At 46.0% G+C, this 18,824-nt stretch overlaps 1 protein-coding gene and 1 pseudogene across 3 annotated transcripts in view; one reads left to right on the top strand and one right to left on the bottom strand.

The window, feature by feature from the left end:
• Positions 1 to 11,869, bottom strand: part of PIGU (phosphatidylinositol glycan anchor biosynthesis class U) — an 84,938-nt gene extending 73,069 nt beyond the window's left edge. For 2 of the 3 annotated variants that reach the window (XR_005884018.1, XM_040981610.1), the window contains exons 1-2: positions 11,546 to 11,688; positions 3,161 to 3,225 (exon numbers count right to left, since the gene is read on the bottom strand). Coding sequence is in view for 2 of the 3 variants with exons in the window: in XM_040981610.1 (XP_040837544.1) it covers positions 3,161 to 3,225; positions 11,546 to 11,675 (195 nt within the window). In the remaining variant the exon portion in view is untranslated. Of the gene's footprint in view, positions 1 to 3,160; positions 3,226 to 11,545 lie in introns of all 3 variants that reach the window. The other variant, XM_040981608.1, reaches the window with a different exon arrangement.
• A 271-nt stretch (positions 11,870 to 12,140) lies between these two features.
• On the top strand, positions 12,141 to 12,292 carry LOC121157515 (annotated as a pseudogene).
• Positions 12,293 to 18,824: the final 6,532 nt, after the last annotated feature.

Here is an 18,824-nt window from a genome sequence, read left to right as displayed (position 1 = left end):
TAGTCAGTGCTACCCACATAGGCGACCTCAACAGAATTCCTAGTGTCAGCATGGCCCAGCCCTGACTGTGGCAGGCATTTGGGGAGTAAACCAACAGATGGAAGATCTCTGTCTTTCCCTCTATCACTCTATTTTCAAATATTTAGAAGAAAAAAAAAAACACATTTTATTCTTGATAACACTGGCTCTGAAATTTATTTCTTATTTATTTTCTGTCTCAGAAATATGAGGCCAGAGATTATGTCATTTTGTGCCTCTAGCAGAGCAGCTGGCATTTGGTGTACTTAACATATGAAATGCAAATACAAAGATAAGCACTAGGAATCAGGAATGCAAAGGTGCTAGTACCTGTTTTGAGGAATCATAATCTTATCAGAAGGAAAACAGGCGGTCAGCCCCACTAAGCCACTGTGTCTGCTGATATACGTGAGGACGGAGTCTGTGGTGGGCTGGCTGGGTTGGGCCAGAGCATGGGAAGTGGGGCTAGGGCAGAACTGATCAGCCAGCTGTACCCACTAGTATATGCACTGGCTGGGGCCGGTGACAGATCACACCTGATCCTGTACTGACTGGTACACACGAGTCCAGCCTAAGGACATGACAGGCAAGGTTTCTTGGGAGACTCCAAGAAACTAGACCACTGGACTGAAACCCCAGCCTCATGGAAAATCACAGGATATGTGGTCCAGTTTTGGAGTGCATTTATCAGGACTGGGCCTCTTCAGTTGCTGATGCCTGTTCAGTGGATAGTAACTCCAAATGCACGTGGGGGATATGACAGCCAGCTGTCCTAGGTCAGTAGGAGACACCAACCAACTCCACAGAGGAAAGAAAGCAGAACAGGTTGGACAATTCTCCTGGCCAAGCTTTGTAGCATGCTCCTGGGTCTGTGGATACAATAAGGTGGACTATGTCAACCAACAGACCTTGGAAAGATTTTCTTAACCCTGCAGCAATGAAACCAACATCTCAGGGCCATTGAAACCACTTAAGTTATACCCTTGAAGCCATGTTCCTCACACTGAGGTCTCCAAGATGACATCAAATGACCACCCCATCCCTGGCTGCTGATCTAGTTTGACAGCAAGAGCGCCCCCTCCTCCCCTGTAGACGTAGGAGAAAAAAACATTGAAGCATCCATCCCTCGCACCTTCCTTCTTACCTGACCCTCCCCACCCTAATCAGAAACCCACATGAATGTACATCCTTCTCAATTATGTAAACAGTATTAAACATTTTTTTTTAAAGTAAAGCAAACACAAGCAATTTCAGAGTAATAAAAGCCATAAAGAGAGAGAGTACAAGATTCTTTGGAAGGTATAAGAGGAACATCTAACCCAGTCTAAGCAGATGATGATGGCTTCCTAAAGGAAGTGAAACCTAGACTAATATCTGAGTAGTAAGACCAAAACCAATCATTAACAAGAGGGAAGGCAGGCCCTCCACAAAGAGACCATAGCAGGAGCAAAGACGCTTGGGTAACAGAGAATATGGAAGCCAGAGTTCTCTCGGAGCGTTCTTAGTCTGTCTAGGAAACACAGCACCCTATGGTTAGCAGACCGCTCTTCCACATGCCCACATACATCTGTTCCCTGTAATTCAAATATGTGCTTACTAACAGTCTCTTAAGTGTTTCCTCTTTCTGCCAGTAGTTCCTGTTATCATGGTTTGATATTAGCATAAAGATAATAAAATATGGATGCAAATGACAGATGTTCTACCTATGAAAATTGAGTTGAATGATTTTAAAAGACTAGATAGGAAAGAAAGAAAAACTGTTCTCAAAGTACTACAGGGAAGATAAGGAGATAGCTAAATACTAGGACATAAGTGGGCAGCCCAGCAGTACGTTAGGCTGCCGCCTACAATGCCTGCATCTGGTTAATGTCCAGCTGTTCTTGCTTCCGATCCAGCTTCCTGCTAATGTGCCTGGGAAAGCAGCAGAGGTAACACCCACGTGGCAGAGCCTTGTGAGAGACACAGACGGAGCTTCGGGCTCCTGGCTTTGGCCTGGTCCAGCCTTGCCCGCGGTAGCCATTGTAGTGTGAATCAGGGGATGGTAGGTCCCTCTCTGTATTTCTATCTCTGTGTAATTCTGTCTTCCAAATAGATAAAACAAAAAATTTTTGAGATCAATTGTCAAAGACGACGACGTCTAGTAGGCAACTGGAAAGTCATGCAGCAGGAATAGTAGGGTGGCTCTGCAGGGCCCTGTGCTCCTCTGAAGTGCTTGGGTCACAGCAGAGCATCCAGAGGGGCTGAGCAAGGCAGTGACGGAATTAGACTCACTTCAGAAAAAAGCTTCTGACTACGGAATCAAGAGCAAACAAGCAAGGCTGAATAAGGCAGGAAGCTGTGGCTGAAACTTAATTAAGATGACGGTGAGGCTGGCATGGTGGCCTAGCACCCTAAACCTCTGCCTGCAGCATGAACATTCCATATGGGTGCCAGTTCAATACAGTTAGCTCCACTAACAATACAGCCTGGAAAGGCAGCGGGGGATGGTCCAAAGCCTTGGGATTCTCTACCCACACAGGAGAAACAAGCTCCTGGTTCCTAGCTGCGCACCGGGCCAGCTCTGATCACCGTGACTATTTGAAGAGTGAATCAGCAGATGAAAGATTGTCTCTCCTTCTCTAACTCTTTTTCAAGATCTATTTTTATTAGAAAGGCCAATTTACAGAGAGAAGAGGCAGAAAGATCTTCCAACAAATACATTTTTTTTTTTAGTTATAGTAAACTAATGAGGGGTGTTTTTAATATTCTTGAGAACAAACTTTATAGGTTAAGTAAGCTGTTGTGGATTTCTAACGAACTAAAACCACTGTCACAACTGTCACGGGAAACCATGATGACACAGAAACAAACAGACAACCTATTTATAGATTGGGAACTATTTACAACTTATTTGTTATTAAAAATGGTAACTTCCCCAGCAGCCTCATCCACTCCCCACCCATCAACAAGCTTCATCTGGACCATTTCCACTGGATTGTGAAACCGCTCTCTCGTGTGCAGTACAGCTAAAAAAGGATTGTTTCTAAATATAATTTTCTGAAACAGATCTTTTTAAATGTTTGTACGAAAGAGCAGTTGGGCTTTGGCACCTGCGACTGTAAATACTCTTTTAATATCTGGAAAAGGAAGCAGGAGCACTTACTTCATGGAAGACTGCTCCAGAATATGGAGATATCCCCAAGTCCAGCAGCGACAGGCCTTCAACCACTGCAAAGGAAGACAATCACATTGACTCAAAGACACAAACGGATGCACGCAAACATCCCAGGACCAAACGGGAGACCGGCATCTCACAGGCGCCTCGCACTTCATCCCGACTGCAGCATTTCTGGGGACAAGGAACTCTCTTCCACAGTGAACACCACACAGCAATGTGCTCCCTGGGAAAGTTTTATCAAACTATACTGGTTCCTTCCGCCTCCCAGTATTTTTTACCCACTCTAAAAAAAGCACTTCAGCTATGCATATTCTGCTCCATTGCAAAAAAAAAAAAAAAAGACAGGAGAAGCTAGTAAGAAATATCATCCACAGAATGTGAAAATGGGCAGTCAAACTTACATATTGTTTGTTTCAGTCACATTTGTGTAACTGTTCTATAAGGCAATATGCAGTTTAAAAATCTTTTGTTAGGGAGAAGGCAGCACCATGGCTCAACTGGCTAATTCTCTCCCTTGAAAGTGTCCACATACCACGTGGACACCAGTTTGTATCCCAACTGTTCCACTTCCCATCCAGCTCCCTGCTTGTGGTCTGGGAAAGCAGTCAAGGACAGCCCAAAGCCTTGGGACCCTGCACCCACTTGAGAGACCTAGAAGAGGCTCTGGGCTCCTGGCTTCAGATGGGCGCAGCTCTGGCCATTATGGCCATTAGGGGAGTGAAACAGTGGATGGAAGTTCTTTCTGTCTCTCCTCCTCTCTGTATATGTGACTTTTCAATAAAAATAAATCAACCGAAAGAAAAATAGGGACTGGCATTGTGGAAAAGCTGTGTCACCACTGCCTGTGACAGCATTATCCCATTTGGGCATCAATTTGTGTCCTGGTTGCTCCACTCCCAATCCAGGTTCCTGCGAACAGACTCGGAGAAGCAGTTGAAGGTGGCACAAAGGCCTTGGCCCCTGCTACCCAAGAGCAACACCTGGATGAAGCTCCTGGCTCCTGACTTCCATCCAGCTGTTGTAACTACTTGGGGACTGAACCAGTGGCTCAAGATCTCTCATCCTCCTCTTTCTCTTTCAAATAAGTTACTAAATCTTTTTTTTCTTTAAATGATGATAAACAGAACATTTTCAAAGGGACTAATAATAATTTCATACAAACAAACCTGAGATTCCCTATTTTAATTATGCACCAAAGTGAACATCAGTGATAATATCAATTTAGCATCGACCTTCTGATGATTCACCAAGACAGAGATAAGGGTGCTTCTTTGACCCTCACACCAATTTTTGCTAGAAAGGTAAAAACTTTAGTCTCAAGACAAACTCAAACCCAAAATGAACTATGAAACAATTAGCCAAGGGCTACTGCTAATGGCATGGTCAGAAAAGCTACCAACTATGACTCTGGCATCCCATGTAGGGGCCGAATGGTGTTCCCATTGTCCACTTCCAATCTAACTCCCTGATAGTGGTCTGGGAAAAGCTGCAGAACATAACCCAAGTTCCTCGGCTCTGCGTCCACATGGGCAACCTAGGTGACTCCCTGGCTTCATTCTGGACCAGCCTTTGCTAGTGCAGCCATGCGAGGGGTAAACGAACAAATGGAAAAGCTCTTACTGTATAACTTTTTTTTTTTTAAGATTTATTTTTATTTTTATTGGGAAGGTGGATATACAGAGAGGAGAGACAGAGAGGAAGATCTTCCGTCCGATGATTCACTCCCCAAGTGAGCACAATGGCCAATACTATGCCGATCCAAAACCAGGAGCCTCTTCCGGGTCTCCCACGCGGGTGCAGGGTCCCAAAGCTTTGGGCCATCCTCAACTGCTTTCCCAGGCCACAAGCAGGGAGCTGGATGGGAAGAGGGGCCGCCGGGATTAGAACCGGCGCCCATATGGGATCCAGGGCATGCAAGGCGAGGACCTTAACCACTTGCGCCACCGTGCCGGGTCCTAACTTTTTTTTTTTAAGATTTATTTATTTTATTTGAAAGGCAGATGTACAGAGAGGAGGAGAGACAGAAAGATCTTCCGTCCAATGATTCACTCCTCAAGTGGCTGCAATGGGAAAGAAGTCAAGGATGGCCCATAGCCTTGGGATCCTGCACTCACATGGGAGACCCTGAGGAAACTCCTGGCTCCTGGCTTCAGATCAGCTCAGCTCTGGGCGTTACAGCCACTTGGGCAGTGAACCAGTAGACAGATCTGTCTCTCCTTCTCTCTGTAAATGTGCCTTTCCAATATAGATATCTGAAACATGGTTCATGTCCAAGCTGTTCTATTTCCTATCCAGCTCCCTGCTTGTGGCCTGAGAAAACAATAGAGGATAGCCCAAAGTTTGGAATCTTGCACCAGCATGGTAAACCCAGAAAAGCTCCTGGCTTCAGATCAGCTCAGCACCAGCAGTTACAGCCACTTGATGAATGAACCAGTGGATGGAAGATCTTTTTCTATCTTTCTCTCTGTAAATATGCCTTTCCAATACAAATGTATCAGTTTAAAAATCTGTGGCAACCACAGAGCAAGAGCAGGCACTCTACAAATGATCCCACATGGCCCTCAGGCAGGGCCAGAAACTCCTGTGAGGGACAGCACCAGCCGGTCGCTGTGTCACAGCCAGCAGCCCTTCGCGAGAGGCTGAATATGACTCCTCAGGCCACCTGACAAGGTGTCTCTAAGTCCACCCACACATCCTCTCCCAGAGTAACGAAAGCAACTCTTCGGACGACCAGCGTGTGGCTGTTCAGGAACACCATTTTCCACAAACCTACTTTAATCCAGAGGGAGATGTGTCATTATCTAGCTAAAAGATGGGCTGCAAAACTTTCAGAAAATTGTCTGGGCTTGTAACTTCGCTAAGCCAGGCTCTTGCTGGATATTATACAATGATGAGCTGGTTAACACACATTTCCTGGCGAGTGCCTGGAATGTGTTTCTGCTATCTTGATTATCCCTACTCTGTATTACTTCACAAATAACAGATGTAGGAGAAAGGTCAAGCTAATGTAAAAACCTTAGGAAACCACTACTGGGGCCAGCATTCTGGTGCAGTGGGCCAAGCCACTACTTGTAGTGCCAGTGTCCCATAAAGAAGTGTCAGCCTTGAATCCTGGCTGCTCCGCTTTCAATCTATCTTCCTGGAAAAGCAGAAAATGATGGCCCAAGTGGTTCTGTCCCTACCACCCCAGGGAGAGACCTGAATAGAATTCCTGATTTCTGGTATTAGCTGGCCCATCCCAGGCTGTCTGAGGAGCAATCAAGAGGTGGAAGTCCTCGCTCTCAACTCCCATTTGCTCTTAACATTTAAAACTACAGGAAGGGCATAAACTATATTAAGGTGATTTCTTTTTTTTTTTTTAAGATTTATTTATAGCTATTACAAAGTCAGACATAGAGGAGGAGAGACAGAGAGGAAGATCTTCCATCTGATGATTCACTCCCCAAGTGAGCGCAATGGTCGGAGCTGTGCCGATCCGAAGCTAGGAACCAGGAACCTCTTCCGGGTTTCCCATGCAGGTGCAGGGTCCCAAGGCTTTGGGCCATCCTCAACTGCTTTCCCAGGCCACAAGCAGGGAGCTGGATGGGAAACAGGGCCACTGGGATAGAAACCGGCGACCACATGGGATCCCAGTGCATGCAAGGCAAGCACTTCATCCACTAGGCTACTACACCAGGCCACAATACTGTTTTTGACAGATTTCTAAACATGAGAGTGAACTCTGGTGCAATAGCCACGCCCAAAGATTGCTAACTCTTCACATAAAACATCAGCTATGTGATCCTGAGCATGTGACTCAGTCTCTCTGTGCCACAATTTTCTCATCTATAAAATGGGGTGAATGATGACATTTACATCATCAATTATACATAGTAAACTGTGTTATTAACACATCCCAAATGCTTTATTTAATACTGTGCCTGAAATATAGAAAGCATTATGCCAGTGTTAATTCTTATTTTTATTGGACTGAGAAGTCCAGGCTGGGCCCAGCACAATGGCTCAGTGGCTAAATCCTCTCCTCACACTCCCAGGATCCCATGTGGACACCAGTTCATATCCTGTCTGCTCCACTTTCCATCCAGTTCCCTGCCTGTGGCCTGGGAAAGCAACCGAAAATGGCTTGGACCCTTGCAACCACATTGGAGAGGGAGAAGAATCTCCCGGCTATTGGCTTCAGATCGGCTCAGCTTCAGCCCATGTGGCTACTTGGGGAGGGAACCAGTGGATGAAAGATCTCACTGTTATCTCCTTCTCCATAAATCTGCCTTTCCAGGGCCCAGCGTGGTAGTTTAGTGGGCTAAAGTGCTTGCCTTGCATGTGCTGGGATCCCATATGTGCATGAGTTCATGTCCCAGGAAACCTGCTTCCCATCCAGCTCCCTGCTTGTGGCCTGGAAAAGTAACCGAGGATGGGCCAAAGCCTAGGGACCATGCACCCACAGAGAAAGCCGGGAGGAACCTCCTGGCTACTGGTTTCAGATTGAGCTCAGCTCCAGCCACTGCAACCACTTAGGAACTGAACCAGCAGATGAAAGATCATTTTCTCTGTCTTTTCTCATCTCTATATATCCGACTTTCAAATAAAAATAAATCTTTACATATTCTGCCTTTCCAATGAAAAAAATAACACTTTAAAAAAAATAATGCAAAGCCCAGGCTGTACTTCAAACAAGAAATTCATGTATTATTTTAACTCTCCATATATTCACAGATTAAGCTATCAGACAGGTCTGCAGACACAGGTGACACAGCAAAGATCTCATTCCTGTATGAGTGGACATCTATTGTTTTTGAATGGCCAGCACCAGCCTTCCCCTCTTTTTGACAGCAACAGCACCCTAATCTTTCGGATGGAATACCACTTCTTCCACATTTCAGGTGCAGCTGTGGATGCCTGATATCCCTCCCAAAAACAAACAAAAATAAATACACAATTTAATCAGTTCACTCTGTGTGATTCAATCAGAGCTTCTGCTGTGTTCCTTGAAAACAGTTGCCACCTTTCCACCGGACTTGGCCCTGAGGGTAGTAATTCCAAAGCTACTAGCCATTCCTGTCCACAGCTGGGAAGGGCCTTCCATGAGACAGTCAGTGCTGACCGGGAGAAATAATTAGTCCTGATGAGATCACTGACTCTCTGGATCCAACTAACCCTGAAGTCAGTATCCGTCTTTCCATCATGCCAGGGATGAAGGTAAAAAAAAAAAAAACCACATATCTGACCAGTCTGAGTTGGGGTTCTCTCATTGCCTAGGAAACAACTGACAATGCAAACTTAAAACCTTCAGCTGTCTAAATACATCCATCATCCCTTCCAACTATACAACTGTCCATTTATCTTCATTCTAAAAAGAAAAAACAGTTGGGGCCAGAGCACTGGCAGACAGGCTAATCCTCAACTGGTGACGCCAGCATCCCATGCAGGTGCTGGTTCTAGTCCCAGCTGCTCCACTTCTAATCTAGCTCCCTGCTTACAGCCTGAGGACACAGTGGTGGATGACCAAGTCCTTGGACCTTATCACTCAGTTGGAGGACTAGGAAACAAATCCTAGCTCCAAGCTTCAGCCCAGCCCTGGCTGTGGCAGCCACTGGCGGGGAGTGAACCAACAGATGAAGACCTCTCAGTTTCTCATTTTAATTCTTTCAAGTAGAATAAATATTTAAAAACAAATCAGGTAAACTTGTCATTTGTGATTTAAAAAAAAATAAATCAGTCCACATTACAGTCATCAAAATCTATTCTTAAGATTCAGAACCTTTAACCCAAATAACTCATCACCTAAAAACCTAAACATTGTATGAAATCAGAATTCCTACTTCAATATTTCAAAATGCCTATCTTTTAAGTTCTTGATGTTTCCTGCACTCTGCTTAGGGGGATTTAGTACAATTGCTTGACTTTTAATATATCTTCTTTAAGGTATATGCTGAAGACAGGAGCTACTTACAGATATCATTCCTTCTCCCCAGAAATAAGCAATTAATAATTATCCTAATCAGACCCAGCTGAAGGTCACTGCCACCTCTGCCTCAAGTGGTCTCCCTTCCAACCCGAGGACCTAAACCTTTCGATATCACACTATCAAAGATTGCTACGGCCTTTGACTCCTCTATTTTAACCAGGATCACTACTGGTTTTCCTTGTATTCCAACTCAAACCCTTACAATCTTCTCCTTTTCCGTTTCTTGACAGAGCTTCAACATGGATTATCTCACTGAATAGGATACAAAACTTCCTATTACACAGATAAAAAAAAAAAAAAAACAACTTATCAGAGAGGTCACACAGCTACCGAGGAGCAAAAAAGACACAAACCTCTCCCTGAACCACTGCACAACACTGCCTCGTCTCTGGATCCCGTAAGCAGGCGGACTGTTGGCTTTCTTCTCTACACATCCACTCCATGCCAGGCACAGAACTCAGAAGTGAACCAAACAGTCCTCTGAGCTCACAAGACAGTGGAAACACTAAACAAACCACTAAATATAGTAAATTCTCTTAAGAGATGAACGTACAAAGTGCTAACAGAGCACAGGAAGGTAGGCCGCCTACTGCCCAGGACCTGCTGCTAACCAGAAACAAGCAGGCACCAAGTGGTTTCAATCCCTTCACTAACTGGCAAACCTGGGCAGGTAACACGCCCTCAACCCCAGCTCCATCCTTCGTAAAACAGAGAAAATAACACCCCTACCACATGGAATTACTGTGAGAGCTAAATAAGAAAAGGCACATTGACAGGCCTACCTGCTATATAGTATCTTCAGAAAGTTACCTCAACTATAATTACTCATAAAACTCCCATTCATTATGCCATTCACCTTTCAGAATGTCTACGGGAAAATACTAAAAACTGCAGCATTTTAGGGTGGGTGTTTTGCCTTACAGTTAACACCCACACTGCAATTCCAGGATTTAGCACCAACCTTTGGCTCCCGACTTGGGCTTCCTGCTCTGCAGACACTGGGAAAAGGCAGTAAGGGCTTAAGTAGCTGAGTCCACTCCACCGACACGGGGCACCTGGATTGCCTTACTGGGCTATTCCAGCATTTGGGGAATGAAACACAGATGGGAGCGCTCTCTTGCGCTCACTGTCGCTGCCTCTCAAACACGGGGGGGGGGGGGGGGGGGGGGTGTCTCCCGAGAGGCAGGTAATGCTGTTTCTCAATCTGGGTACCAGCTACATGGGTGCAGAGTTCATTAAATTCACCGAGCCATACCTGATTAAATCTTCATTGTGACAGATAAGGAACTTTAGCTGAAAGTAACTTTTCTGTTTATCAGCTCTAGTCCCCATCTAACCCCCTTCCAGCTACTTTGGGAATTTCACATCCTTGAGCATTTCCTAACTGGGTCATTTCCTGCCGCCTGGAACCCTTGTTTCTCAAATATCTCTTTCCAAATCCTATGTCCTTCCAGAGTCAGTTGTAATCATTCACGCCGTTGGGCCTGCATGATGGCTTAGCTGGTACAGCTGCCCCTGCAGTCCCCGCTGCTCCAGTCCGCATCCAGCTCCCTGCTAACGTCCCCGGTAAAGCAACAGAAGATGGACGAAAGCCTTGGGCTCCAGCACCCAATGTGGGAGACCAGGAAGAAGCTCCTGACATCCACCTGGCCTAGCTCTGCCTCTTGCCGTCATTTGGGGAGTGAGCCAACGCAGTAAGACCTCTCTTTTCAGGTCTCTCCCTCCCACTGCAGATCTGCCTTGCAAGTAAAATTTAATAAGGAAATATCATATCCTTAGGAAACTAGGAATGAAGTTTTTTCAGGGTCAGAAAACTAAGGAAGACACTGGGCGACCACAAGAAACATACTCTCATAAATTATTATTCCTCTAGGTTTAGTCTCCCTAACTTCCCCAGCCAAGCTCTGCGTCTCACAGCAGGCGCTAGGATTAAACAAGGTTTGGCTTAGAACTTCAGTGAAGAAGGAAGAGTAAAGAAAGCTGACTGCCAGTCGAAGCCCAAGAGGGGGTCTGTCTACACACGCTCACCACTGAGGCAAGACTGTCTCATCTCTGCCTTCACACACACCAGCCCCTAAGCCGAGGGTCAGCACTCGCGGCATCAGAGCCCCCCGGCCTCTGGAGCCAGTCCCTCGACTGACCACCTCCACTGAGGGCAAAGGGCGGGACACGCCCCCTCAGGTCCCCACCCACACAGATTCTGGCTCCCACTGCCCAAACCTGAAGACCTCAGCTCTACCTCCCCCCCCCTCCTCGCCCCTCCGCAGCCCCGCCCTCAGGTCCCCCCAGAACCCCAAGAGCCCATCAGTTCCACTCGCTCGCGGCCACTGCTCCTGACTCCCATTCAGAGAGGTCGGGGCAGCGAAGGCCGGGGCCTGACCGCCGACTCCAGCCCGTGGCCTCACCTCGCTTCCACGAGCTCAGAGGGGACACCACCTCTACCCGCTCGGAAATGAACTCGGCCAGACTAGAGCGGAATAAGGCCGCCCGCACGGTCACGGCCACCACCAGAACCAGGGCCAAGGGAGCCGCCATGATACCTAGGGCGGGCGCGCGGGCGGCTGGGGCGGGGACAGGCGAGGCGGAAGAGTCTTGCGCGCTGCGCGCCACCCGCTGTAGTTTCGCGGTCGGGCGGACGCCGTAGCGGGAGCTGCAGCTGCCCGATGTGGAAACTACCACTCCCAAGAACACTTGCTGCAGGGAGGGTGGGATGACGGAAAGCGGGACGTCTCAAGATTATGGCAAAGTTGGGTGACCCCCCCACACACACACCCCCACGTGCCTAGGGTCACAGGTGAATGGAATTGCTCAGGTGCTGAAGAAAGGACCACGGAAGAAAGTTACCGCCCTACACTTGTGAGAGAAGCTTCGAACTGTTCGTTTTACTGTGATTTGCGTGCTTCTAATGTTTGCCTTTTATGCTTTTAAAGAATATTATTCTTATTCATTTGTTTATTCTTAAGATTTATTTATTTATTTATTTATTTTTTAATTTTATTTATCGCTTCTCGGCCTTTTGGCTAAGATCAAGTGTAGTATTTATTTTTATTGAAAAGGCGGATATACACAGAGGAAAGACAGAGAGGAAAATCTTCCCTCCAATGATTCACTCCCCAGGCGGCCGCGACGGACTGGAGCTGAGCCAATCCAAAGCCAGGAGCCTCTTCTGGGTCTCCCACGCGGGTGCAGGGTCCCAAAGCTTTGGGCCGTCCTCGACTGCTTTCCCAGGCCACAAGCAGGAAGCTGGATGGGAAATGGAGCTGCCAGGATTAGAACCAGCGCCCATATGGGATCCTGGGCGTGCAAGGCGAGGACCTTAACCACTTGCGCCATCGCGCTGGGCCCCCATTTGTTTATTCTTTAACTTTATTGAATGCGGACTGTCGCTTCCCATCAGTTGATAACTAGATGATATCTAGTGACCTCAGGTTGGTAACTTGAAATCCCTCCCCGTGGGAGTGTCCACGTCACAAAAATTGGCAAGTGCTACACATCACACGTGTGAGGTTTGGAGAGTCATACATAAGTGTGAAGCAGCACGTGGCTTCAGTCATGTGTGGAAAGTGTTTTTTAGAAGTGCTTAAAAATTAACCCTAAGAATATTAAATGAAAGTACCAGGAAATGCAAATTCATGAAGAAAATCAAACAGCATGCATGATGGAAAAGAACTGCTTGGGGAAAGGATAGCAGTAGCAGGTCGGGGTGATTAGGGAATGACACGGATCAAGAGTAGCTGTTTGGTCTACAGGAACAGTGTGTGCATTTCCACAGTGCCTGGGTTCAATTCCTGGGTCCAGTCCCTGATTCTAGCTCCCAGCCAATGCAAACCCTAACAGGTGGTAGTGATGGCTGTCGCACAATTGAGAGTCCTGGATTGAGTTTCTGGCTTGTGGATAATTATCTCTCTAGTGTCAAATATATTTTTTAAAAGAAAGAAAGAAAAAAAAAAAACAGAGCTTTCAAGCAGAGGGAACCAACTGAGTCAGGAAATAACATTTGAGTTTGAGGATAAGAAAGGAAATGAGGGCCCAGTGCTGTAGCCCAATGGCTAATGTCCTCGCTTTACATGGGCCAGGATCCCATATCGACTTTGAGTGCCAGCTGCTCCGCTTCCCCTCCAGCTCCCTGCTTGTGGCCTGGGAAAGCAGCATAGGATGGCCCAAAGCCTTGGGACCCTGCACCCACATGGGAGACCCAGAAGAAGCTCCTAGCTTTGAATCAGCTTAGCTCTGGCCACGGCAGCCCCTCGGGGGGTGTACCGTGGACAGAAGATCCTTCTCCCTGACTTCAGAGAGGGCATGATGAAGGAATAGAAACGTGCTTGTTCTTGCAGTCCCCACTCCGTGTTCAGCCTTGTGACATATTCACACACGAGCACAGCATCCTCCCTAAAAATGTAGCTGTTGCTATCCCCTTTAACATACAAGGAAAACACAGGTATATGCATTGTCTTAGACTGAAATTAATGAATTACAGGTAGAAGTGACCTAGATTATTTAATATCTGGTGCTTAGCACACATGCCCAGTGGTCAATACACACTAATTAGCAGTTGTACTGTACATCATCCTAACAGAGGACTTCAAGATTCTTCTTAGGATGTAGATTGGGAAGAACAGTGATTAATTTTTATACAGAGGGATGACTCAAACATAAGTGTGTGGGGGGTATCTGTAAGAACTAAAACTATAAAACTTGTAGCAGAAAGCCTAGGTGCCTATCTCCATGACTTTGAAGTGGGCAAATGTGCAGGTAATAAAAAAGAAATAAATTTTACCTCATCAAAATTAAGAATTGGGGGGAGTGTGTCAAGTGTTTTACACAGTAGTTAAGACTGATTGAAATGTCTGCGTTCCACATTGGAGTTCCTGAATTGAGTTCTGTCTCCACTTTCCATCTAACTTCCTGCTGCTGCCTGGAAGGCCGCAAGGACGGCTCAAGAACTTGGGTTTCAACCATGTGAGAGACTCAGTTAGCATTTCTAGATCCTGGCCTCTTGGCCTAGTCTCAGTTTCTGTGGGCATTTAGGGAGCGAAGCAGAAGATAGAAGATCCCTCCTTCTCTCTGTTGCTCCGCTTTTCACGTAAATAAAAAATAAACATAGAAATATATGACGTTGCTCTAACTCTACTTGAACCCCTTGAAAGGACTGCCCACTATTTGTAGAATGAGTATGGCTTCACGTGATGGTCCATAAAAGCCTCTGATCTCTGCTCGTCTCTCCAGACTCACCTCTTGCTCATGTTGGCCATCCTCACCCCAAGCTCACTGCAAACAGTGAGTACCTATTCTTGGTATAAATGGTTTCTTCTCCTTTACGTCTTAGCTCATATATCACTTCTTGACACAGGCTTTCCTTGGCCATCTAATCAATAGTAGAGTAGTGATTCCTCCATTATTCATTATCGTTCTTGGCCTATGGCCTTTGTAAGACTCCTCACTCATAATTATTTGTCTGCTGCAATTCTGTGTGACTGTTCCACTGTAAGCTCCAATGTGAATGGGACTGTCTCTTTTTTTTCTCCATCCTTGCAGTAGGTATTTGCATGTTTTCTTTTTGAATCCTGTATCCAGTCATTCTTTGGCCTGCACCACAGTGCCTTCACCATCTGACTTTATAAAGCCTTTTACTTCACTGCCCTGCACACAGCCAAGAGGCAGGTAGCAGATGAAATGTCAGTCAATCTTAGGTGGTTTTCCAGGAACACATACTCTCGAATGCATGTTGCAAGGTCATCCAACACCAGTTGAGTTTCACTTTTTCCAAGAGTTGGACTGATGGAGCTGACGGGTAGGTCCTGCTACCCAGGCCTGGTGTTGTTACCTGATTGGGTCCTGACGATGCCGAAACTAACTCTCCAGTCTTTGACTGTGTCACTTTCCCAATGAGAAGGCCCTCTGCTGAATGTTCTGTGCATCAGGAATGTCTAGAATCAAGTCGCTTTTTTTAATCAAATGTGCTAAATAGGCTGTACGTCCACAATGGTAGCTGCTTAATGAGCATAGAAGGAAAACCACCTCTGTGTGTGACCTGAGGCTGGTCACTTAGTCTCTGAGAATCTGTTTTCTTCCTCCTCAGGTACCTCACATATTTTGTGGAGTCTCTAGCTTCAAAGGAGAGAAATCACATGGCTTGCTCCATTATGATTTCCTTCCCTTCAGCTCTCCACCCTTCCTTCTTAGCTACAATGGCAAAACCAGCCAAGCCAATTCAAGCCAACCCAGGCTCTTCTCATTGTCTCAGGCAGAGCTTCCTAGCACAGTGTCTGGGGCTGACATTCTGCCCCCCCGACTAGCCCAGATGCCTGAACTTCTTTATGCCTTAGTGTCCCTGCATGCACATGGTGATGAGGAAGCAGTATGTCTCAGGATCACAGACAAAGCACTTAAAACAGCACTTACCACATAGTAAGTACTCAATACTTGCCAGCTAACGTAACTATTGTCATCTTTTTGTGGCAGAAGTTATTGGACACCTAAGTCTCCAGGATTGTTTTTCAAGGTGTAACTTCTGAATCACCCCATGTAAGAATTACCTGAAAGATTTAGAATGCAAGTTCCTGGACTACACCCCTGGTCTAATGAATCATAGTCTTTAGAACAAAACTAGGAAATTTACATTTAAAAAGTAACTCCCAAGTGATACTCAGTCATTTATTTTAGAGATATAACATAGAGACTATAAAATATCACCCAATTACAGTTCAGGGTCCAGGGTTGCTGTGGCACAGCAACTTAAGTCATTGCTTATGATGCTGCTATCCTGTATTTGAGCACTGGTTCAAGTCCCAGCTGCTCTGCTTCCCGTCAAGCTCCCTGTTGATGCACCTGGGAATGCAGCAGAGGATGGCCTGAGTGAATGCTTGGGAGATCTGGATGGATGTAATAAAAATTTATTAAGATGTCTTTATTTTTATTAAAAAGGTAGATCAGATTTTATGGAGAGAAGGAGAGGCTGAGAGAAAGATGTTCCATCCATTAGTTCACTCCTCAAATGGCCGTAATGGCTGAGCTGAGCCAATCAGAAGCCAGGAACCAGGAGCTTCTTCCAAGTCTCCCACACGGCTGCAAGGTCCCAAGACTCTGGGCCATCCTTGACTGTTTCCCAGGCCACAGCAGCACTTGCAAGATGAGGATTTAGCCATTGAGCCATTGTGCCAGGTCCTGGATGGAGGTATTTATAAAATAACTTTGACTTCAGACTTTGTGTCCATTTGAAGAGTGAACCAGAAGATAGAAGATTTCTGTCTTTCCATCACTCTACCTTTCAAAATAAGATAATAAATATTAAAATATGAATAAAGTGAATAGTTCAGTGATGTGTGATTTACTATTTAGATCTGCACAACCAGCCACACAAGCTAGTTTTTAGAATATTTTTATTATCATCCAAAACAGAGTTTACACTCATTGGCAGTCATTTCCTGTTCCCACTTCCTTGAGCACCTCAGCCGTAGGCATTTTTGGCTTCATAGATTTGCTCAATATGAAAATTCCGCAAGTAGAAATAGAACTAAGTAACGTTGTCTTTTGTGACTGGATTATTACACGTAACATGATGTTTCAACATTGATCCATGCTATAGCATGCATCATTATCTTTATTTCCTAAATAATACTCCCTTGTATAGATATTCTACTTTTTAAATTCACTTATGGGAAGTGAAATGGATATCTGCGTTGTCACCACTTCAGCCATCTACATAAGCTATGATTATTTGTTTACTTTTTTTTTTAAAAGATTTATTTTATTTTTATTGGGAAGGCGGATATACAGAGAGGAGAGACAGAGAGGAAGGTCCTCCATCCGATGATTCACTCCCCAAGTGAGCACAACGGCCGATGCTATGTCGATCCGAAGCCAGGAGCCTCCTCCGGGTCTCCCACGCGGGTGCAGGGTCTCAAAGCTTTGGGCTGTCCTCGACTGCTTTCCAGGGCCACAGGCAGGGAGCTGGAAGGGAAGCGGGGCTGCCGGGATTAGAACTGGCGTCCATATGGGATCCTGGGCGTGCAAGGCGAGGACCTTAACCACTTGCGCCACCGTGCCGGGCCCTATTTGTTTACTTTTTTAAAGTGCATATTTATTTATTTGAAAGACGGATAGAGACAGACAGAGATTTCCAGTCTGCTGATTCATGCCCAAATACATGCAACAGCTAGGGCTAAGCCAAAGGTAGGTCTGCAGGAACTCAAGTCCTTGGGCCATGACCTGCTGTCTCCCAGGTACATTAGCAGGGAGCTAGCACAGAATCAGAGTCAAAACTCCATTCCAGGGCCCGGCGGCATGGCCTAGCGGTTAAGATCCTCGCCTTGAACGTGCCAGGATCCCATATGGGCGCCGGTTCTAGTCCCGGCAGCTCCACTTCCCATCCAGCTCCCTGCTTGTGGCCTGGGAAAGCAGTCCAAGACGGCCCAATCCTTTGGGATCCTGCACGCGTGTGGGAGACCTGGAGGAAGTTCCTGGTTCCTGGCTTTGGCACAGCAGCGGTCGTTGCACTCGCTTGGGGCATGAACCATTGGACGGAAGATCTTCTCTATCTCTCCTCTTCTCTGTATTTCTGACTTTGTAACAAAAATGAATAAATATTAAAAAAAACACAAAATTCCATTCCAGGCACTCTGAAATGGGATGCAGGTGGATCAAGTTGTGGGTTACACACTACACTGTACGGCCTGTCTCACAGTTCAGATTTTTTCAATATCTCTGGCTACCGCATACAGAATGTGGTGAATAGAGTGAGGATGGCAGTAAGCTCCCTTTGTTGAGCAGGTGAAAGAAGATGGTAGCTTGGACCTAAGTGGTGGCAGTAAAGAAGCAGGCAGATTCCACAGATACCTTGGAGGTAGCCTTGATAGATACATTTTTCCCCCAAATTCCTCTAATACCTTGTTTCTGACTCCCAGACCATGATAACTATAAAGGTCTGATGGACAGTTCTCTATGGTTTTCATTAATGAAAAACTTGAGAGGCAGTAAATTAGAGCAACCGTGTCAGGTTGACAGGTATAACCAACATCTTGGCATACCCCGGGAGTTGTTTCTCCCCTGACTGTGCTTTCTTGCTTAGTGACAAGTCACCTGGTTAAACTCATTTAACCAGTAACCAGGTGGATGGAGAAGGAAGAGGTTCATCACATCTCCACCATTTTAGCAGAAACAATTGGTCGTGGGTGTCCTCTACCCTGGGGAGGCAGTGACTCCCAGCTAGAACGGTGAGACATCAGTCAGAGTGCTCGGGTGGGCAGACTAGCGGACACCTGTGTGTCACATCTCAGTGAGGGAACTCCTCCCCAGCTTTAGCTCCAGTTCTCACTCCAGCTTCCTGCTAATGCAGACCTAGCAAGAAGCAGTGATAACTGCCTCCCACGTGGGAGGCCTGGGCTGAATGCCCAGCTCCTAGCCTTGGCCCCTTCCCGTTCCCATTCCACAGGCATTGTAGGCATGTGGGGACATAACAAATAGATGAAGCTCTCTGTCTTGATCTCTTTCCATCTCTACCTTCTGAATAAATATTTTTAATATTCATTTATTTTAAATGTACAGATGCCATCTTTGTCTTCTGATTCAAACCTACTTTGGCAGTGGCAGAACAACTTTGGCAGAATTAACTTTTTGGATCATGAAAGGGAAGTGAACCCCAAGCAGAAACTTCCAACATATGAGGGGCTTCAGAAATTCATGAAA

The sequence above is a fragment of the Ochotona curzoniae genome, unplaced genomic scaffold (genome assembly GCF_017591425.1).
Source record: "Ochotona curzoniae isolate NIBS_2020 unplaced genomic scaffold, NIBS_Ocur_1.0 contig_3520, whole genome shotgun sequence".
NCBI lineage: Eukaryota > Metazoa > Chordata > Mammalia > Lagomorpha > Ochotonidae > Ochotona > Ochotona curzoniae.
The sequence above is the reverse complement of the archived record's forward strand: the minus strand, read 5'-3'. Positions and strand labels throughout refer to the sequence as shown.